The 23,043-nt window shown below is 40.4% G+C and overlaps 1 protein-coding gene across 1 annotated transcript in view; it reads right to left on the bottom strand.

The window, feature by feature from the left end:
- Positions 1-23,043, bottom strand: part of AOPEP (aminopeptidase O (putative)) — a 195,408-nt gene that overhangs the window by 85,749 nt on the left and 86,616 nt on the right. Inside the window, exons 9-10 of the mRNA XM_074165976.1 lie at positions 18,035-18,078; positions 7,802-7,862 (exon numbers count right to left, since the gene is read on the bottom strand). Coding sequence (XP_074022077.1) covers positions 7,802-7,862; positions 18,035-18,078 — 105 coding nt within the window. The remainder of the gene's footprint in view (positions 1-7,801; positions 7,863-18,034; positions 18,079-23,043) is intronic.

Raw genomic sequence — 23,043 nt, 5'->3', positions numbered from 1 at the left:
GTCTTGAAAATCTCCAGAGAAGGGGACTCCACGACATCCCTGGGCAGCCTGTTCCAGTGCTCTGTCACCCTCACCATAAAGAAGTTTCTCCTCAGGTCCATGTCCTTCTTATGCTGGGGTTCCCAGAGCTGGACACAGTACTCCAGATGGAGTCTCACAAGAGTGGAGTAGAGGGGTATAACCAGCTCCCTTGACGTGCTGGCCACGCTTCTTTTGATGCAGCCCAGGACGTAGTTGGCTTTCTGGGCTCAATCCATTCTCCACCCAGCCTGTCTTTGTGCATGGGATTGCCCTGACCCATGTGCAGGACCTTGCACTTGGCTTGGTTGAACTTCATGAGGTTTGTACAGGCCCACCCCTCAAGCCTGTTCAGGTCCCTCTGGATGTCATCCCTTCCCTCCAGCATGTTGACTGCACCACACAGCTTGGTGTTGTCAGCAAACTTGCTGAGGGTGCACTCAATCCCACTGTCCGTGTCTCCAACAAAGATGTTAAAACAGCACTGGTCCCAGTACCAACCTCTGGGGAATGCAACTCGTCACTGGTCACCACTTGGACATCAAGCTGTTGACCACAACTCTTTGAGTGTGGCCATCAAGTCAACTCCTTATGCACCAAGTGGTCCATCAGTCAAATCTATGTCTCTCCAATTTAGAGACCAGGATTATGTGCAGGACAGCGTCAAACACTTTGCACAAGACCAGGTAGATTATGTCAGTTGCTTTTCCTATATCCATCAACACTCTAATGCCATCATAGAAGGCCAACAAATTTGTCAGGCACAATTTGCTCTTGGTGAATCCATGTTGGCTGTCACCACTCACCTTGTTTTCCATGTGCCTTAGCATAGTTTCCAGGAGGATCTTCATGATCTTGCCAGACACAGAGGTGAGACTGACCAGCCTTAGTTCTCTGGGTCTTCCTTTTTTCCCTTTTTAAAAATGGGTGTTATGTTTCCCATTTTCCAGTCAATGGGAACTTCACTGGACTGCCACGACTTCTCAAATATGACGGATAGTGGCTTAGCAACTTCATTTGCTCTTTCCCTCAGGACCCATAGATGAATCTCATCAGGTCCCATGGACTTGTGCACCTTCAGGTTCCTTAGATGGTCTTGAACCTGATTTTCTCCTACAGTGGGCAGTTCTTGATTCTCCCAGTCCCTGCCTTTGCCTTCTGCAGCTTGGGTGGTGTGGTTAGAGCCCTTGCTGGTGAAGACCGAGGCAAAAAAGTCATTGAGTACCTGAGTCTTCTCCATATCCTGGGTGACTAGGTCTTCTGTTTCCTTCCAGAGAGGGCACACATATTCCCTAGTCTTCCTTTTATCACAGACATACCTACAGAAGATTTTCTTGTTGCCCTTGATGTCTCTGGCGAGATTTAATTCTGTCAGGGCTTTAGCTTTCCTAACCTGATTCCTGGCTGCTCAGACAATTTCTCTGTATTCCTTTCAGGCTTCCTGTCCTTGATTTCACCCACTACGGGCTTCCTTTCTGAGTTTGAGTTTCTCCAGGAGCTCCTCGTTCATCCGTGCAGGCCTCCTGGTGTTTTCGCCCAACTTACTCTTTGTTGGGATGTGTTGCTTCTGAGCTTGGAGGAGGTGATGCTTGAATATTAAGCAGTCTTCTTGGGCCCCTCTCCCCTCCAGGGCTTTATCCCATGGTACTGTACCAAGCAGATCCCTGAAGAGGCCAAAGTCTGCTCTTCTGAAGTCCAGGGTAGGGAGCTTACTGTGTGTCCTCCTCTCTGCCCTATCTTGAACTCCACCATCTCATGGTCACTGCAGTCAAGGCTGCCCTTCAGCTTCACACTCCCCACCAGCCCCTCCTTGTTGGTGAGAATAAGGTCTAGCATAGCGTCTCTCCTCGTTGGTTCCTCTATTACTTGGAATAGAGGAGAAGTTACTTGGAGAAGGAAGTTATCATCAATGCATTCCAGGAACCTCCTGCATTGCTTATGCCCTGCTGTGTTGTCCCTCCAACAGATATCGAGGTGGTTGAAGTCCCCCATGAGGACCAGGGTTCATGAATGTGAAGCTGCTCGTATCTGTCTACAGAGGCCTCATCTGCTCCGTCATCCTGGTCAGGTGGCCTGTAACATCACCTATCCCTCTGTAACATCACCTGTCCTCCTGACCCATAAGCTCTTGGCTGGCTCCTCATCCATCCCTAGGCAGAGCTCCATGCACTCCAGCTGGTCACTAATATAGAAGGTGACACCCCTTCCTTGTCTTCCCTGCCTGTGCTTCCTAAAGAGCTGGTATCCTTCCATTCCAGCACTCCAGTCATAGGAGACATCCCACCATGTCTCTGTGCTGCAAATAAGGTCACAACCCTGCATGTATGTGCATGTCTCTAATTCCTCTTGTTTATTCCCCATGCTACATGTGTTTGCATGAAGGCATTTAAGTTGGGACCCCAGTGAAGCTAACTACTGGCTGGAGTGTATTCATTTGTGCTGGACTCCAGGTGCTCTCCTGTTGACCTGCGACCCTTCTCCAGGCTCCTGGCATCTATTGCTGGCATTGGCATCATACTGCTAGGAGTGGGATGAATTGAGGTTCCCCTCCCCCAGCATCTCCAGTTCAAAGCCCTCTTCATGAGCTTGGCAAACCTCTGACCAAAGACACTCTTCCCTTTTTCTGACAAGTGAACTCCATCAGGCCCCAGTAGATCAGGTTTCTCAAAGCAAATCACACGGTCTATGTAGCCAAACCCCTGGCTGTGGCACCAGTCCTGTAACCATTTGTTGATTTGCCCATTTCAATTGGCTCTATCAGTCTCCTTCCCTTTGACTGGGAGTACTGACGAAAAAGCTCCTAAGATTTAGACTCTTAAAACTCTATTTTAAACTTCATTTTGAGATATTAGAACAACAAAGCAACTGAAATGTTATGGCCAATACTTTCAAATCTAACATTTAAAAATCAACGTAGACACCAAGGTATTCAGTGCTATGTGGGTGTCTAAACTGAGGCAGCATTTTTTCCAATTTCAGAATGTGATCACACAATAATTCGTAACAATGCTATTCAGATCTTGACTGCCTGTTTTTCTCCTAAAATCAGCAATCACATATAATGCAGAAGAAACTTAGCCCAAATCCTCAAAAACTATAACAAAACTCCGAGCCATGCCTGAACTTGGAGACCTCTGAAATAAATTTGGGTCCTTACTGACATTTAATGATGCATCATTTTATAGAAGTTATTTTCTTGAATTTTTGAACTATTCAACAAGCAAAAAAAAAAAAAACCCAGGCCCTAAACAAAACAGTGTTGAGTCTTGTTTAGCAGTATCTTAAGTACAATTTATAGGAATGGCTAAATTAATTACAAGGGCATTTCATGCCATTAACCTTCTTTAGATCAACATAGTATCTATTTAAATAATAACAGACCTTACAATTTACTTGATAGTTTTCACCAAACAAAAAAATCAATTTCTTCATATACTTTGGTCTATCTATAAAGACTTTCAGACAGATAGTCTTTATCTAAAACATCTTTCAAAGAGTTAACAACATAGATAGAAAGTCTGTCTGTGCAATCTGTCTTGATTTGTTCCTCTTCAGGATTCATCTGACATTTATGCACACTACAGTACTATATATGTTGCTTGATTACATTTTTATATTCTCCAAAATCCCATCTTCTTTTCTAAGGAAATGGAATGCAATCTTAACAGTAGAACTGCTTATTTCAGAAAAATCACAGCACTAATGATTCATATTCAAAAACTTTTTTGTTATGCTTATTATCATTACAGAATCCATTAATCAATCTATATTGTTGACCTATGCTCATCTAAAATTTTAAGGACATTGGAAATATCTTTTTCATCTTCCAATCTGCAAGGTTACTAATATAAAAACAATACCATTTTTCTTGAGGGGAAGTGCCTATTCTTCAAAGTGTACTTTCCACATACAAGAATAAGTACTTATCATAAAGTAGCAGTTACGCTTCCTTCAGATTATTTCTCAATTATCAACTCATTAGATTTCAACTATCAATCAGTTATATTCTCTGCATTGATGTTAAAGTACACACAAAAGTCTCCATGTTCAGATGAAAAAAACAGTCAAAGACTAAGTGGCGAACTTCAGTAGTTAGGCAGCAGCACGTCACTCTTGTGACTAACACTTAACATGAACTTGGAAATTAATCTAACAAAGTCACCACTAAACTTTGTTAAATTAGTAAGAAAATTATAACTCTTCATCGATCCTTCGCAATTTTTCCCCCAAATCACAAACTTGAATGAGATCTTCCTACTTAACAGGTCATTCTCATTGCCACTACCTACAAATTTACTGTATCTCAACAAAAAAACAAAGATTTCACGTGTTTATTGTCTCCATGTTGCTATCCACCAATATGCAGTTATTATGTACATGCAGACAGAAAAACTGCAAGATAAGGCATGACTAGCAATGACAGGAAATATCAAGTGTTAGCAAACCCAAGCCTTTAGTTACACTCTGAGCCAATAAGAGTGACTTTTCTGTTGAAAAATTTTCTAGTACCCTCTGTAAAACTTGGGTGAAGAACTGCTAAAGGTAATCCAGAATTTTAGTAACAGCATTCTTTTAAAAAATATTTGAATGTTGCTGGTTTGTTAGTAATTGACCATAACCGCTACCCTGTGATGCATTCTCTTGTAGGGCTATCCCTTCATCTGTATTTTTGTCTTAGTAAAACGACACAGGAAGCCATAAAGCTTGTAACTGGGGCAAAAGCCGGGAATTTTCTTAACAACAAACTGCTTTGTCAGAAATCATATTAAGTACTTGAGCTGCTGCTGTAACATCCTCCTAAATTTAAGAAGCCACAGAAATACGTTACTTGCATTGACTTAGAACACTTTATAAATTATATTTCAGTTCAAATTTTGCTACAACTTTCCTTTCAAATCCATTTCTTCTTCAAGTAGGACAATCCAAGAGCCAGTCATATACCAACAAAACCAGAAATACTACGAATAAATGAATATTCACCACTGGAAGATTTCTTTTGACTTTGTATTTCCAGAAACATAGATGATTTACCACTAACATTAGTAGAAGTAGCTTAAACTACTGTTTTTACACAGTAGGAAAAAGCAGTGCCAAGAGGAAAAAATATGAATTCTTTATAAATGGCAAAATTCTTAGTATTGTAACAGGAGCCTGTACTCCAATGTTCATTTAGAATTAGAAACCATGGAGTAGTATTCTCGCAATACACATTATAAACTGTACATACTCTAAAAGACTTGCTAGCAGAACCTACTTTAGTCAGAAAGTCTATTTAAACTAGAACAGGGGATAATAATTAAGCTTTAACAGGAAGATAGAGGAGCAAAAGGGACTAGGAGAAGGACACAGCAGTGATATTGCCTCTTGCAGTGTTTTCATAATTTTGAAATGATGTTTAGTGTGTTTGTCCTAGTGCCTGCAGCTATGTGATCATGCAATTGCACTGAACGATCTGTTGGAAACTAAAAATTATGAAGAAGCAGGCCAGCTATCCTCTCCCCTCCCCTTTTTTCTTTTCCTCTTTTTTTCTTTTTAACTCAAGAATTAATCTGGAGAAGATTGTTTTCATCACACAAGGAACCAAATGAAATACACAACCAAGGAACATTCCAGACAGCAAGTTTACCAGTAAATGCAGTTTCAGAAGCAAAAGAAAAGGTCATGAAACTGGGATGAGTTAAAAAAATAATTGTAGGAGTTTATGAGATGCAGAGATTACCTAATGTTTATTGGTCTACCTCTCAGTTAAACAGTGTACAACAGGGTCCAAAATAGAGAAAGATTTTAAGCATATTTTAAAATACTTATCTAGGGTAGAATAAGAAATTCAGAGTAATTGGGCAATATAACACAAAGACAAGCCTGTGCAGAACTAGGAAAATCCTTCTCAAGAAGCATATGATCTTTTAATCTTAAACGCTAACTAAACATTACATAGAAATGCGTGAAAGAATAGAAACTGTACTTAAGAGAACAAATCATCTGCAGCAGGGATTAAGTGGACTTAAGTAATTTGCTAGGTGTTTTCCAGCTCTAAATGCAGTTTTGTTCTTCTGATTCTACTCCTTGCCAGCTTAACTCATCAACTAAAGTTAGTGGCAAGTCACTACTACTTGCACATTATGAAAAGTTGCTATAATCCCCTGGTGAGTCACCTTTGAGACAGAAGTACATGCTGAAGGTTGCTTGATTTGATAAAAGATATTTTCAACAACACAATATGCTTCACTTTACTTAACACCACCACAATGTGTTCCCAGAAAAAAACTCTCATGAAAGCTTGTATTTCAGAAATGCCTGCTTTGCATCTCTTATGTTCCTTATTGCTTTGCGTGCGAGAAAACCTTCCAGAACAGCAAACCTGAAGACAACCACTGCACTGTGGCACTCTTCCATGTAAAAAAGAGTTGGCCAGGCAGTACCACACACTCTTTTTCATAAGATTAACCTTTAATGATCTAGAAAATGCAAAATTTCGAAGTGTAACTTAGCAGGCAGAATTATTTTTTCATGGCAACACACCAAATTCTGTTTTTATTTATCAGTATGACTCCCATCAGTTAAGTTATTCTTGATTACTGATGGTATATATGAGCATGGTATATATGAGCATGGTATACATGAGCCTGGAAACTGGTCCAATATTTAGAAAAGACAAAATGACTTTTCCAAGAGTGAAATGGTAATAGAAATCATCAAATATTAAAGTTTCAATGGTTGTAAGTTGCAAGTTTAAAGAGGTGTATATATATATGGGGTTCCCTGTACAGAGCTGGCGACAGGATTTGGGATGGCAAATGTAATAAAGCACAGCTAAAGGAGTACAGGATCTTCAGTTAGGCAGATTCCATGACATATGACTATAAGGAATACACAATGCTATTTCCTTTGCTGGAAAGAAAACGGTAACCAACATTGCCTCAGCATTTTGGGGAGTGGGAGGTATGTACGCTCATCCATCTTCTAGGACAGGCTCTCCAGTAAGGAAGTTTCCTCTCCAAATGCAGTGAAGCCTTAGTATTTGTAAATTTAAAATGTTTAAATTCTCAATCACGTTATTGCTTATAAATATCTACTAAACCACTAAGAAATGCATTTTGTCCCTCTAAGAGTAGGTGCTACAGGATTAAGAGTGATTTCAACTATTATGCTACAGGACTCTACAGTGCAGTCAATAAAATTAGGGTGATAAGCAGCTGGTTTTCAGTTGCTCTTTTACTCATGAAAGGTAGTCAACTGCAATGGATACTCTGTACCTCGCACTGCCTGACTGGCTGGCTCAGTCGTATGACTTGGTGCAATGGAGCTGACAGAAACCTTCCCCTACATGCATCCTAGTCCGCTCATCTGGAAACCCCTATGAGAGAATAAATCAGGTTTACAGTGTTCCTGGGCCGCTGTTTATGATGCAGGTAGTACACCTGCATGGAAGAATGTCAGTATGGCTTTCAAGTAATTCATATACTGACAACTATGAATAATGCTCCTTACATTTAGCAGAGTCTGCCACTATCCTGTAAAGCATACTTCTATGTGACTACAGTACTAAGCAAGAGGATAAGTTTTTTAAGGTTTGCCCCTTGGCACGTTTGTTGAGACAATGGTAGAAGCAAAAACCTGCAACTGATAAAAGCTAAACCCATATAAAAATGTGGAAAGCAGACATCATCAAAACTATTTATTTAAAACCATACCTATTATAAGTTCAGGTAATGATTTAAATAACATGTAATGAGAAATGCAAGACTCCAGAAAGAACAGGGAACTTATGTTTTCTATTTACCTTTGGTATTCCTGAAGTGTCAAGCCAATCCTGGAAGATACTTTCTACAGTTAACCCAGATCTTTAAAAAAAAAATAAAAAAAAATTAGAAGACACATGCAAAAATACCAAATTTTCCACATGACAACTAACTCTTTAGAAGCTGAGCAAAACTCTGAATTCCAAGTATTGGTTGTACTGTAGTGGTACTACATTCTTGGTTTTGTAATGAATAATACCAGCAGATATGAGCAAATTAAAAACAGATCAGGTTTTGTGTGCTTAAAACTCAATGATAAATGCAGTGCTTATGGGGATTGACAGAGAAAGTGTAAGGTGGTAAACTGCATCTATGAAACACGTAAAGTATGAACAGGTGCTCTACTTCTTGTTGAGTGGATTTTTGTTTCTTTTACAGAAAAAAACCAATACAGACAAGTAAAATTAGCCCGACGCATTAAAAAAACAGTATTTTATTATAGAAGCAGCCTAAATGTAAAGCTAAAATACCAGAGAAAATGAAATGAAATACAAACTTCCTTAAACTTTTAGGTTTTAAAAGGCACTGATGGATATTAACGCTCAAAGTTACCAAGTATCTAATATATTTCAGTTTCATCTTTTCTGCACTTTCTTTGTATCCTGATAACATTCACTGTGAAGCCACAAAATAGTTTGAAGCCCCAGCAGGAAATAGTTTGTCATGATAAAGCTATCTGTGACTGCAGTAAGTAAATGCAAATTCAGACATTGTATTTCCACTTTTACTTTTGTAAGCAACTTCTGTTGCATTTACTTCAACTCTGGTTGAAATCTTCCCAACTTGCAAGGAAGCCAATTAAAAAAAAATAAATCACACTGTCCATGCAGTGTGCCGATATAAAAAAGGAACTTGAGTAAGCCCTCAATGAATGTAAACACTCTGGAGAAGCAGGATAGAGGTGCGTGATCCTGTCCATGGTAACGCCTTGACAAGACTCATTCTAACGCTTGCAGCTACCTTCATGTGTGTAATGCAGACTCATAACCAACAGAGCAGTCATGAAAAGAACAGCCATTTATAAGCTCTGAAACAGGAAGGCAAGCAACCCAATACAATTTTTATTTGAATTACATGACAAAGAAGCCTTTCCCTCACCCAACCCCAAGCCCTGACAAAGTCGTGCTCAAAATTCTGACCCTAAAAGATGTTTACTTATTGACTGTATCAGAGACTAAGAAGGATTTGTAATGAATACATCAGTCATTTATACTGAATGATTTTTAAGCACCTTTAAACATTAACTTTCGTTACGCCAATGGGAGAGAAATAAATCACTGTTATGCCTGACATGCAAATGGGAAAACTCAGGATTAGAGAATTTATGGAGTCTCAAAAGCAGTCAAGCAATATGTTAGTGGATGGCCCTGGAACACATTGATAGAGTAAAAATTTCTGTGTGTTTACTGATCATAGCTATTACATTTTTTTTACTTAGTTTTACTTGGAATGACTAACAATTTACATTATTTGATATTAATATGTGTAATGTGCACTTTTCCAGACCTGGCTTATATCCCAAGTTATATATTCTTATCCTTGTTGAATCCAAGATGAAAAATTTACCCTCCATCTCCAAGCAGAACTATAAGTTAGCATTCCTTTGAGCTAGAATTAGCAGCTTCAACCTCCACTCTACACCATTGTGTTGGGAGATCTGCCACCCCTACTCACACTGAGCAGTATTCTGAAGGAGTTAATTCTCCATTAAAATGAGCAGGTCTACCTGACAGAATAAAATTCTGCCGATGTGAATTAGGGGTGGGAGAACCTGATCAAAACTATCAGAGTCTTCTCTCTGATCAGAGAGTCAGCTGGCTTCTCATTGTGTAATTATTCAATGCTATCTGCAAAAAATAAGCAATCTGGTCTTAGTAAGCTTGTCCAACATACACAGGCATTTTGTAACAAAGGCAAAAACCAGACAACCAAGTGCCTTACATATAAGAAAGTTGTGCCTCACAAATACTGCCCTATGTCATTGAGCTACTAAGACATGTTTGCATACAGGGGCTTCGGCATTATACTGAAAATCAGAAGAAGCAACAAATTAAAGAAAAAGAACATTCAGATTACAATGACAATAAAGCCATTTTTACATGCTTTCATTTTCTATTAATAGTTTTCTTCAGGTTTTGATCAGTCATATCTTATGGTGCAGGCCAAGGAGGCTTAATATAGAAACAGCAGTAGGCTATGTGCTGCTGGTAATATATTTTGATAGCTCATGCAATTTAGGTCCAAACTTTTCTTCAACAGTGTCTTTACTAGCAAGAGATGACATACCAACATGGCTGAGGTGACTTAAAAAGTCCCAGAAGGGAGAATAATTTCCATAGAGACAAAGAAATCTTCCCAGTCACTAAATCTGAAATGTCAAAATATGTCCTGTAACATTGGAAGATCACAGACTGTCACAGGCAAAAAAAAAAAAAATTCCCTCTGATCATGTGGTTCAAATAATTGCAGCAGTCATGCAGAACCATTTCTACATGGCCAGGATTCTGAATTTTCAGGAAATTACCATTCTGCATGTCTGATCACTATGGAAATCAATTTTCTACATATAACTGAACACATACACCATGCTTGTAATGGGGTGGTGTTTTACATTGGAATGAATTACTAAATATCCAGATTTGGTCAGCTTTTAGTGGTACCTTATTAGTTGTGCAAATTTAGAGCATTTGACTGCCAGATCATTCAGGCTATAATTACCTTTACCTTACTACAGTGCTCTAAAAATTGATGTCTACTCTAAGTTAGTTAGCTGAGTCCCTTGCACAGCGAGTGGAGAAAAAGAGAAGTATCTCCAGTCAGTCAGTCAATTCAGCTTCCTTGGGATAAGATGATGTTTTTTCTTGATTTCTTATTTCTTTTGGGTTACCACAGAGAGTGCATACAGGACTAGAGAAAGGACACAGGGCCTGATATTAATAGAGGCTGCAGTTCAGTAAAGCATCCATATTTAGAATGGGCACTTACCACCTGCTTGTGTTGCAGTTAAGCATCTGCAAGGACTTAAATCTGGTGTGTGTGTGATTTCCTGAATGCCCTTCTGGTTAAGGTACTGTATTGGACTGTGGGATCTGGGTTCAATTGATTAGCACTGTAACAGAGCTCTTACAAGGCTGGGCAGGTTCTTCAATTGCTTTGTACTACAGTTCTCTACTGTAAAATGAGAATACTAGTGCATCCATTATCTCATCCCTTGTCCATTTGTTTAGACAATAAGATGATCAGCCTAGGAATGATCTCTAATATATACAGAATCATAGAATCATCTAGGTTGGAAAAGACCCTTGGGATCATCGAGTCCAACCATCTGCCCTACTCTACAAAGTTCTTCCCTACACCATATCCCCCAACACCACATCTAAGCGACTCTTAAATTCATCCAAGGATGGTGACTCAACCACCTCCCCGGGCAGCCTGTTCCAGTGTCTGATCACTCTTACTGTGAAGAATTTCTTCCTAATGTCCAGTCTAAACCTACCCTGTTGCAGCTTGAATCCATTCCCTCTTGTTCTATCGCTATTTGCTTGTGAGAAGAGACCAGCACCAACCTCTCTACAATGTCCTTTCAAGTAGTTATAGAGAGTGATGAGGTCACCCCTCAGTCTCCTCTTCCTCAAACTAAACAGTCCCAGCTCCCTCAATCGTTCTTCATACGATTTATGCTCCAGGCCCTTCACCAGCTTCGTTGCCCTCCTCTGTACCCGTTCCAGCACCTCGATATCTCTCTTGTATTGAGGTGCCCAAAACTGGACACAATGCTCCAGGTGTGGCCTCACCAGTGCTGAGTACAGGGGGACAATCACCTCCCTACTTCTGCTGGTCACGCTATTTCTAATACAAGCCAGGATGCCGTTGGTTTTCCTGGCCACCTGGGCACACTGCCAGCTCATATTCAGCCGCTTGTCAATTAGGACCCCCAAGTCCTTTTCCGCCAGGCAGCTCTCCAGCCACACTTCCCCAAGCCTGTACCGATGCATGGGGTTGTTGTGGCCCAAGTGCAGGACCTGGCACTTGGTCTTGTTGAAGCTCATACCATTAATGTTGGCCCATTGATCCAACCTATCTAAGTCTCTCTGTAGAGAGACATATATACATACTGTTCATCATGAGATTCGATGCATCAGAGCATGTTCTGTAAAATACTAACATTAATAAAAATTTGAAAATTAGCATTATAAAAGATGCCTATATATCAGGCTTTCATTGTACAAGGCCTGAAGGTAGTCTACAAACTTTAATGTAAACCCACTTAATTCCTCAGTCAAGGAGGAAAAATCACTTTCAGAATAAGATATTGCAGTGAATAAACAGTGCACATTAAAGTGCACTTTTTTTGTAAAAGAAGATAAAAAGTCTGCCATGTCCAACAAAATACTTCAACAAGAATAATATCTGTATATATACATTCATACACATCAATCAATTTCAAGGCAAGCCATTCCAGCTAAATATGGGGCATAGTCAGAACAAATCAAAGACTAGTGACCGATTAGTGATTCTGTCAACTATCCGTAGCTTCCTGCAGATAAGATTTCCTTTGTTTTTTGTCCAGCATATATATTTTGGCTTACCAAAAAAAAAAAGGAGGAATCAAAACCACTGGAAAAAATCTTTCCCAATGATTTGCTTTGGTAGTTGGGTGCCTACCAGCTGTTTGTCTCAATCAAAATCAACACATTCATGACAATGGGAGTAACAAAGAAAGCAAGTACGAAACAGAGACCTATACCTGTATAGCTAAGTAGTTTGAAATTACAGCATTATTTTAACATTGATTTAATACTTAATTGACAATTTATGAAGATATCCAAGGAATGTGGTTAGTAAGCCTGACTTATTAACAGTACAAATAGGAGAGCCGTAACACAAGCCTTCCTTTGTCTATCACGTATTATTAAAACCATAGCTTTATTAGTACACTTATTTATTTTACTTAAAATACTTTTTACTTAAAATTAAATAAAAAATACCACCAGAAGATCCCAAAGAACAGAACTGACCTGCTCAAAAAAATCTGCAGTCGTAAAGAGCACAAGCAGCTGAGGCACCGGCGGCTGGTGAAACTCACCCTCTGTTACAGGGCCTTAAAACCACTGGGTCTTTGCATGGCTCACATGTTGGGCAGATGTGGACAGGCTCAAGTAACAGCAAAGATGAAGGGTGTAAGCCTTAGGGAGAACAGAGCCACTGGGAGTTTTATCAAATCTAGTGCATCATGATATACAGTCACATAAGAGGGTTCTTTGCCATTGTTTGGTTTCGTTTGGCTTTTTTTTAATGTAGTGAAATTCCAAATTGCGCATAAGGAAATAAGATGCCTCAGTTACAGGTGGGATGTATTGTAGATTTTCTAGAGAAGGACCAAGATAATGTGAGGCTTTGGCCAATGCATGTGATATTTTAAAAGGCTTTGAAAACAGAGAAGGATAATGATAAATAATTGCTTGTCCTTCTTGCCATTAGTCCTTTGTGATGGTGTGTTCCCCCTTCCCAGGCACCAATCTGACCTTTATCTCCTGTAACTCTGCCCAAGTGATAACCACCCATGGTGGTCGCAATGGGTGCATGTAGTTGTGATGGCTGCACTGGGCTCAACATGGTTTTGGTGGGACAGATAACACCACAATAGCCAAGGGCTAACTTGAGCAATACTGATACTGTGGTCAGTATGTAAATATGACTAGAGCTCAATCAGCTTACTCCCATAAATTGTGGACAGCCCAAGAGCCTTTCGAGCTCTCCTGAATAGCAGTGGGCTGTAAACCAGGATATTCCCTTTAGCAGGGACGCCTCCTCAAGGTTACATCTACTTCTTGAGGTTGAGAGATTCCTTGCCGCAACAGATTCTCAGTGACTAATAGCATGCTAAACTTTGAAATATTAGCTAAGTAATATAAAGGATTGATTGTGTGTATATATATATATATATATAATCCTTTAGACATAAACTGTTGACCAAGTCTGGGACTAGGATTGGATCCAGCCACACCTAGACTCCTCTCTGAGGAGTTTAGAAAGCAAGGGGGTCCTTTCTGAACCTCGTGACTCAACAGGAGGGTGTCGCTGACAGCTCTTTCTGACCCTGTCCTCTATGCAGCAAATAACCAAGTGTGCCTTGCCATCTCAAATCTTGTTAAACCACTGTCGCATTTAGTGTCAAACTTTGTTAAATCTCTGTTTTATATCAATAAAACAACAAAAGTATCACTGCTTCTCTCTACAAGTGAAGTGCATCACTTCCATCCACGATACCCTTCACACACAGAAATAACCTGCCTTAAGGGCAAGTTAGGAAATTGTAAAGGACCTGAAGGTAGTGCTAGGCCTGTCTGATGTCAGTATTCAGCCACAGCCCAGAAACAGGAAGATCCTGCCTTGGAGAATGGATTCCTACAGCTAACATGCCATTACAATTGAGTCAGAGAAGGAAGTGAAGTAGCCCTGTAAACTAGGCATATAATCCTCCTCCTCTTAGTACAGAAGGCAGCAAAAATGAATGGCTTCCGCTTTAAGAAGTTGTGACTGTATCTTGGAACTAATCATTGCTGGGAATGTACTAAAAAATGTCCTGTAGCTAACAACTAAAGGAATTAAGTACTGGAAGAGTGAGAATCTTTTAGATACAGTCTGCTGTATGCAACAGCAGAAAACTAATGTTGCATTACAACAAAGTAATAATTACAGAAAATTTCCACACTGTTGTATGATTGCTTTCTGCCAATGTTCTGTCTGCCTGTTCTCGTTACAGAAGTCTCCCATAAACCAAATTCTACTCCCAGCTACAGTAGTTTGCCTCTGTTGCCACAGCTGAGGGCAGGATTTGACTTGACTCCCTACTACTAATTTCTCTTTTCTTCTTTTTTTTCTTTTTCTGAAGTCCATCCTCCATTATGAACTTCAATATATTAGAGTGCTTAATATTTTTAAAATGAGAAGCATTTAATTTAAACATTAAAATTTTACTTGGTAGAACAGCACAAGTTGGTGCTACAAAGAATTTTGTTGCTCTGATCTTGAAATGCATTTCATTCCTGCGACTGAAACTTCATGCAAAAAAGCACTCATCAGCAGATGATCTCTAAAATTATTGCATTTTTATCTTTCCTCCCTTTGCTTTTACCTCAGACTAGTATATGAGTTCTAGCAACAGAATACATTCAAGAACGAAATAACATCTTTGTAGCAGGTAAGAAATAAAGGACTTCAGTATATCCAGATGTTCTATTATTCTTGGCATTGCTGTTCATATCTGGACCCAAGGTAATTTTGGCAGTAGGTAAGTTCAGATATGCTATATGTATGATTGTAAAATGAATTACCACAGATCTGAAATTTTGTTCATACATGCTGGAGTGTGATGCAATGCAAATGGAGACATACTCCAGAAGTTTAAGTATTTTGGCGTATTTCTAGGTGGAAAATCAGGTGCTTATTCAAATAAATTTTTGTACTGGGTTTGGACTTCAGAGAAACACAAGTGAAAAAAGGAAGGAAAAAAGAGATTTTATTAACAAATCAATGTAAAATCATGCAATTAAATAATCCAATTTTCCATACATTCCATTTAATATTCCTGATTGTATTTAGGCTGGAAACCCATATCCAATAATATAAACAAAATATCATCCCCCATTACATGTTTGGAAAATGTAACACCACCCAAATGAAACTCTGATGCCACAAATCACATTATCTCAATAACTAGCTTCTCTGTTCCTCACCCCCTAGAAACAGAAGTATTTCACTAAAAAACTCAATATATTTGGTTGTTGAGTTGGTTGTTCCGTGAGTACCCAGACCCCTGAGGTAGCAGATAAGGCAGGGAGCAGAATGAAGCCCCCGTAATCCGAAGGGAGGTGGTGAGGGACCTGCTCCAACACCTAGACATACACAAGTCTATGGGGCTAGATGGGATCCACCCAAGGGTACTGAGGGAGCTGGCAGAAGTGCTCACTGAGCCACTTTCCATCATTTACCAGCATCCTGGTTAACTGGGGAGGTACCAGCTGACTGGCGTCTAGCAAATGTGACGCCCATCCACAAGAAAGGTCAGAAGGATGATCCAGGGAACTCCAGGCCTGTCAGTCTGACCTCGGTGCCTGGGAAGGTCATTGAACAGATCATCCTGAGTGCCATTATGTGGCACATGAAGGACACCCAGGTGATCAGTGCCAGCCAGCATGCGTTCATGAAAGGCAGGTCCTGCTTGACAAACCTGATCTCCTTCTATGACAAAGTGACCGATTTAGTGGATGAGGCTGTGGATGTTGTCTGCCTAGACTTTAGTAAGGCCTTTGATGCAGTCTCCCACAGTATCCTCATGGAGAAACTGGCTGCCCATGGCTTGGATGGGAGTACTCTCCACTGGGTTAAAAACCAGCTGGAGGGCCGGGCCCAGAGAGTGGTGGTGAATGGAGTTAAGTCCAGTTGGCAGCCGGTCATAAGTGGTGTTCCCCAGGGCTCAGTACTGGTGCCTGTTGTGTTTAATATCTTTACTAATGGTCTGGACGAGGGGATCGAGTGCACCCTCAGTCAGTTTGCAGATGACACCAAGTTGGGTGCGAGTAGGGATCTGCTTGAGTGTAGGAAGGCTTTGCAGAGGGATCTGGACAGGATGGATTGATGGGCTGAGGCCAACGGGATGAAGTTCAACAAGGCCAAGTGCTGGGTCCTGCACTTGGGTCACAACAACCCCGTGCAGCACTACAGGCTTGGGGAAGAGCGGCTGGAGAGCAGCCTGGCAGAAAAGGACCTGGGGGTGGGGGGTGTTGGTCGACTGTTGGCTAAACGTGAGCCAGCAGTGTGCCCAGGTGGCCAAGAAGGCCAAAGGCTTCCTGGCTTGTATCAGAACAGCATGGTGAGTAGGACTCAGGAGGTGATCGTCCCTCTGTACTCAGCACTGGTGAGGCCCCACCTCGAGTACTGTGTCCAGTTTTGAGCGCCTTACCACAAAAAAGACATTGAGGTGCTGGAGTGGGTCGGAGAAGGTCAACAAAGCTGGCGAGAAGTCTGGAGAACAAGTCTTACGAAGGGAGGCTGAGGGAGCTGGAGTTGTTCAGCCTAGCGAAAAGGAGGCTGAGGGGAGACCTTATCGCTCTCTACAACTACCTGAAAGGAGGTTGTAGCGAGGCGGGGATCGATCTCTTCTCCCAAGTCACAGGCGATAGGACAAGAAGAAATGGCCTCAAGTTGCACCAGGGGAGGTTCAGATTGGATATTAGGAAAAATTTTTACACTGAAAGGGTTACTAAGCATTGGAATGGACTGCCCAGGGAAGTGGTTGAGGCACCATGCCTGGAGATATTCAAAAGATGGGCTAACATAGTGTTTAGTGACATGGTTTAGTGATGGTCTTTTTTATCAGAGTTAGGTTGATGGTTGGACTAGATGATCTTAAAGGTCCCTTCCAACCCAGACAATTCTGTGATTCTATGATTCTATATTTAATTTCTATGAATATCTTTTCTCCTTTTTTTTTCCCAAGCTACTCACCCAGATTTATGAGGACTTTTGGAATCCTGCTCCCCAAAATTTCATTTTTTCAAGTGAATGCACTATTTTTAAAAACTGTAATAGATAAAGCTCCACTACAAAAGAACCTGTATTTGTAGCAGTCTGTAGTAGCACAGAACAAACAACTGGATAAGCAGGGATGGATTCAAAGCTCTCCTAAAGACTAGCTGTATCATCTTCAGCCAGTCAAAGTCATATGTAGGAAGATTTTGATGGACATGTCAGACAATTAATGCTGGGTTTCCATTAGTGTTTTCCATCCTTTCCTGTTCGACACACAGTATGACAGGGAGGGGATAGTGCTAGACTACTGCTTGAGAAAAATCCATCTTCTCTGGCTTCCTAGATCCACGGCAAAGCTCTGGCCTCCTTACTCTAGGATGCCATGTGCCAAAAGCAGCTGGCAGGAGGATCACAGATTAATTTGAGCAGGCAGATGTGCCTGGCACTTCAGATCAGATAGTGAACACAGGACCTCACTGCTGCCCTGACATGCAAACTAAAGACACTGCTTGGGGGAGCATGGAATAGCAGTAACACAGCAAGTCTCATATTTTTTTGTGTATATATGTGTGAGAATTTTCAGAGAAGAACACACACTTGAAAAAAACAAGCAGAAAAATACTAAATTAAATCTGATATCTGCTTTCTTCTTTGACTTTTCTAGCCTGGTTCTCACTTACTGTTTTTGTTCAGGGATGTCTTCCAACAGCATGCAAAGAAAATCCTGGAAAATGAACAAAGCATGACAGTTAGTATGTTTACGAAGACATAACTATGTGTCTGCATTGCTAGTGGGCAATGGATTTTTAAAGACACTAGATAACAGAATGATAAAAAAGAAATTTATATAGCCACTATAGTTATTTATACAACATATGTTATATTTGTCAGTTTTCTAACCCACTCAAGCAAAAAGTGTCAATATTGAAAAAAAAATGGGCTTGAAAAGCCTGCTGACTACTTTAACACAATCCCACTTTCCCACTTTATTTAATCTATAACACACACCCAAACTATATTTAAAACTGTTAAAGGCTGCAGATTCACATACTCAAAGGCTAAGAAACACCAGAATAAGGGTGTTTACACTCTCTCCACTGCCCTTATGTTATCATGCTTTCTTTAATTATAAAACCACAAAAGGCTTTTTTTCTTTTTCCTTAATGCAGATGCCTGATTGGAAGATCACACCTGCTCCTCATTCCATGACAAAATATACAATGTTGCTGCCAATCACACCAACTGAGGAGTAAATTCTTTGAAGAAAAGATAGCTAGATTTTTTTTCATGGATTTACAAAGTCAGTGCAATGCCAATGAAAAACATTACTATCATCCTCACTTATAACAGTATAATAAGCCCTCCTTAGAAAGTTACACCTGACATCACTCAAAGGTTCTCTGCCACCCCATGCTATGCATGACCTAATTTTAATGACAATCACTTTGACACAATGCACTCCTCTAAATAACCTCATAAGAAGAGGATTTATTAATATGAATTATTCATTTATATGCTATTTCATAAAGTAATGAATCCACTTTATTAATACTAATCTTTGTGGAGACAAATTTCATAGCCTAATGATGTTCCTCACTGCAATATATGAGTGCAGGATGATTTCTGATTGCAAGTACTTGCTCTCTAGGGCCTTGAAGAATGTCTCCTAAAAGGCAGGAAAACTTTCATTTAGGAACTCTGCCATGGCATCCAGCAGAAGATGCTGTTTCTCTGTCTGATTATGGCATTATTAGAGGACCAAGAAAGAGTGATTGCACAACTGAAACTACTAGTAACACGGCTGAGCCTTCCTCCTTTAGATTGCAAGTGAGATTCAGGCTATGTTGCAGTGGCTCCAAAATTTGCTTATGGCAAAAGGTAAATTACACAGTGCTGGGCTCAGTGCTGCTGTGGCAAGAATGCTAACATTAACTGTGCCAGGAGTCATCCTGTCCTAACTACAGTGTATCGCTGACATGATCATAAAGTGTGAAATCCCCTTATTTCATACTACTACTTGCAGTTCTGTACCATTATTCTGGATGTAAACAGAGAACTACTGTCTCCTTCCACTTGTGGTGAAGCTTTGCTGGAGGTACAGAGTAAGCTTACATGGAAATAAAGAATATGCAAAGATCATCATTAGAGTTGTTTCAAAACAACCCTGATCACCTGGTTGTCCTTTACATGCCATGTGACGGCACTCAAAATTATCTGCTCCATAACCTTCCCCGTTCAGACTGTCAGACCTGTAGTTCCCTGGATCATCCTTCTGGCCCTTTTGGTAGATGGGTGTCACTTTTGCTAACCTCCAGTCAACTGGGACTCGTTGTTAGGTTAGCCAGGACTGCTGAAAAATGAAGGAAAGTGGCTTGGTGAGCACTTCTGCCAGCCCCCTCAGTACCCTCGGGTGGACCCAATCCAGCCGCATAGACTTGTGGGCGTGTAAGTGGTGTAGCAGTTTGCTAACCATTTCCTTTTGGATCATGGGAGATTCATTCTGCTCCCATCCCCATCGTCCAGCTCCGGGGGCTCAGGACCCAGAGAACAACTGGTCTTACTATTAAAGACCGAGGTAAAGAAGGCATTAAGTACCTCAGCCTTTTCCTCGTCCTTCATCATTATGTTTCCTCCTCACATGCAATAAAGGAAGGAGATTCTCCTTAGTTCTCCTTTTGTTGTTAATGTATTTATGGAAACAATTTTTATTGTCTTTTACAGTAGTAGCCAGATTAAGTTCTAGGTGGGCGTTGGCCCCTCTAATTTTCTCCCTGCATAGCCTCACAAAATATGAATATTTGAAAGAATTTCTTCATGGTGAGGGTGACAGAGCCCTGGAACAGGCTGCCCAGAGAGGTTGTGGAGTCCCCTTCTTTGGAGATTTTCAAGACCCGCCTGGATGCAGTCCTGAGTAGCATTCTCCAAGCAATCCTGCTTCAGCAGGGGAGTTGGACTAGATGATCTATATGGTCCCTTCCAACTCTAAAAAAATTCAGTGAAATTCAGTGAAAATCTTTGTAGTCTTCCTGAGTGACCTGCCCCTTCTTCCATAGGCCATAAACTTTCCTTTTCTTCCTGAGTTCCAGCCGAAGCTCTCAGTTTAGTCAGGCCAGTCTTCTGCCCTGCCAGTTTGTCTCACGGCACATGGGGACAGCCAGCTCTTAAAGATTTCCTTCTTGAAGTATGTCCAGTATTCCTGGACTCCTTTGCCCTTCAGGACTACCTTCAAAGGGACTCTGTCAACCGGGCTCCTGAATAGACTAAAGTCTGCCCTCTGGAAGTCCAAGGTGGCAGTTCTACTAACCCCTCTCCTTATTTCTCCAAGAATTGAAAACTCATTTCATGATCACCATGCCCAAGACAGCCTCCAACCTTCACATTACCCACAAGTCCTTCTCTGTTTGCGAACAACAGGTCTAGCAGGGTGCCCTCCCTACTTGGCACACTCACCAGTTGTGTCAGGAGGTTATCTTCTACACAGTCTGGGAACCTCTTAGACTGTTTCCTCTCTGCTGTATTGCATTTCTAGTAGATGTCTGTTAAGTTGAAGTCCCCCAGGAGAACAAGTGGTAGTGATTGTGAGACTCCCAACTGCTGAAAGAATATTTCATCTTCCTCTTGATCCTGGTTGGGGGGTCTATAAGAGACACCCACCATGATATCTGTCTTACTGGCGTTGCCCTTGATTCTTACCCATAAACACTGAACACTATCATCAAAACACTCCCTAACATACACATTCCACTGCCTCTCCTTCCTGGCCTGTCCCTTCTGAAGAGTTTATAGCCATTCAATGCAGCACTCAGCTGTGTGTGTCATCTTACCATGTTTCTGTGATGGTGACTATATCTAGCTTTCCTGCTGCACAATCGCTTCTAGCCCTTCCTTGTTTGTTGCCCATGCTGCATGAATTGGTGTAGGTGCACGTCAGTTCTGATATTTGTCACATCACCTTTTTGTGGGGAGAAGCCCTGATTTCCACCCGACCATTTCCAGGCGTTTCCTTGATTTCTAGCCCATCAATATCCCTTGTGTCTTTGCTATTGCATAGCACTCTGTCCCCTACCTCCACTTGGATGGCAGACCGAAGTGTTTTTATATTCTGTATACTATACTATGAATTTAAACATCTCCTTCATGATTAAAGCTATCTTCATTTTCCCAAATATCTATTAAGAATAAGGCAGTAACCTTCATTCTACACGTTTTCTTAAAATCAGGATTAATCTATTCCATCTTAACTGCTTCTATTTTGATGCTCCAAAACAGAGTAGGAAAACAAATTACCACTTACCTCATATTTGCATGCCTTTTAACATTTGCCTATTACCAAGTCAGCATGACACATCCCATTATCAGTCTGACTTTTCAGTTGCTTATAATTTTGCCAAACTTTAACCATCTAGAGTAAAATTTTATCCTCAGGCTATTTTTATTTTTCCTTCTCAGATGAAATGGTTCAGAAGTGTCCAAGAGAAAAGTTAGAGGATAACGTGGGGTTTTTATGCCATTTCTTTAAGAGGTTCTAGTGACCCCACACTTTGAAGGAAAGACTTGTGGATGACTAGAGTAATCATAAATAAATGCTGAGTCAGATCATAAAATAAATTATAGTTTGTTTTTTGGCTTTGCTGCAAGTAATTCAATGAAACCAGAAAGAAAATTAGTTAGAAATCACATGTCATCACAGTGCTGCCTTATTAACAAACTGGCTTATATTCACATGATTAAATAGTCTCACTTCCCCACATACTCCTGTTGTTTTTCCCTGGCTGGAAACCCAGAGGCTAGAAAACAACTTTTCCCTATATAAAGAAACTGTTATTTTGCAGTTTGTGGAATTTAATTGACATTTGGCCAAACTGAAAAAGCCTTTGAAAAATGAGTTCACACACATTTGCTAAGGATTTGCTAGACCCTCATAATTAAGTTCCCTAAAGACTCTTGTCTGCTCTCACCATAGTCCAGACTGAAGCCAACAATTTTAATCACAACTGCAATTTTCAGCTGCGGCTGAGCAGATCAAATCTGGATATAGATTGTGAGGTAAGATCAAGGAGAAGTTTTCCTTGCACTGTTAACACATGTAACATGTCTGAGTCAAAGGCAAAGAAGAGTGGAGATCCAATGACTGAGAAGTAGATTGGGAGAAGTAATTTTGAGAACTTTAGGAATGAAGGCTACTTGAAGCAGTATCTAGACAGATCTGGGTTTAGATCTTTTATTTCATGACTGAAGATGCTGTATTATTACTATAATTTTGTCTTTAGCAATGACCAGCATGTTTCTACTCTTGAAGTGTTCTGGGGCACAAGACAGGTACCTCTCTCTGATCACACGTATTGATATTAAGTAAAGAACACTGAATATTGAGACAAATTATATCCTCTTTATGAAAAACTCAAATCTAGATATTTCAAATGCTCTATGACCAACAGATACTTTCAGTTAAGAGCAATGGAGATTTCATAACTAAAAGTGATACATCTAAAAGGACGTTCAGTTGGCAGCAAATAATCTCCAAATGCACTTACATCCAATTCCTTATGGAACTTACTCACCCAAAGCTAAACTATCCCTATCTATTATGCAGTTTGCAAATGACATAACTAAATGGTAAACTTTTTCTCTTTTGGGTGAAAAATTAAATAATGAGCACCCTTCCTAGGATCCTGTTTATTTGGAATTC

The sequence above is a fragment of the Numenius arquata genome, chromosome Z (genome assembly GCF_964106895.1).
Source record: "Numenius arquata chromosome Z, bNumArq3.hap1.1, whole genome shotgun sequence".
Classification (NCBI taxonomy): domain Eukaryota; kingdom Metazoa; phylum Chordata; class Aves; order Charadriiformes; family Scolopacidae; genus Numenius; species Numenius arquata.
The sequence above is the reverse complement of the archived record's forward strand: the minus strand, read 5'-3'. Positions and strand labels throughout refer to the sequence as shown.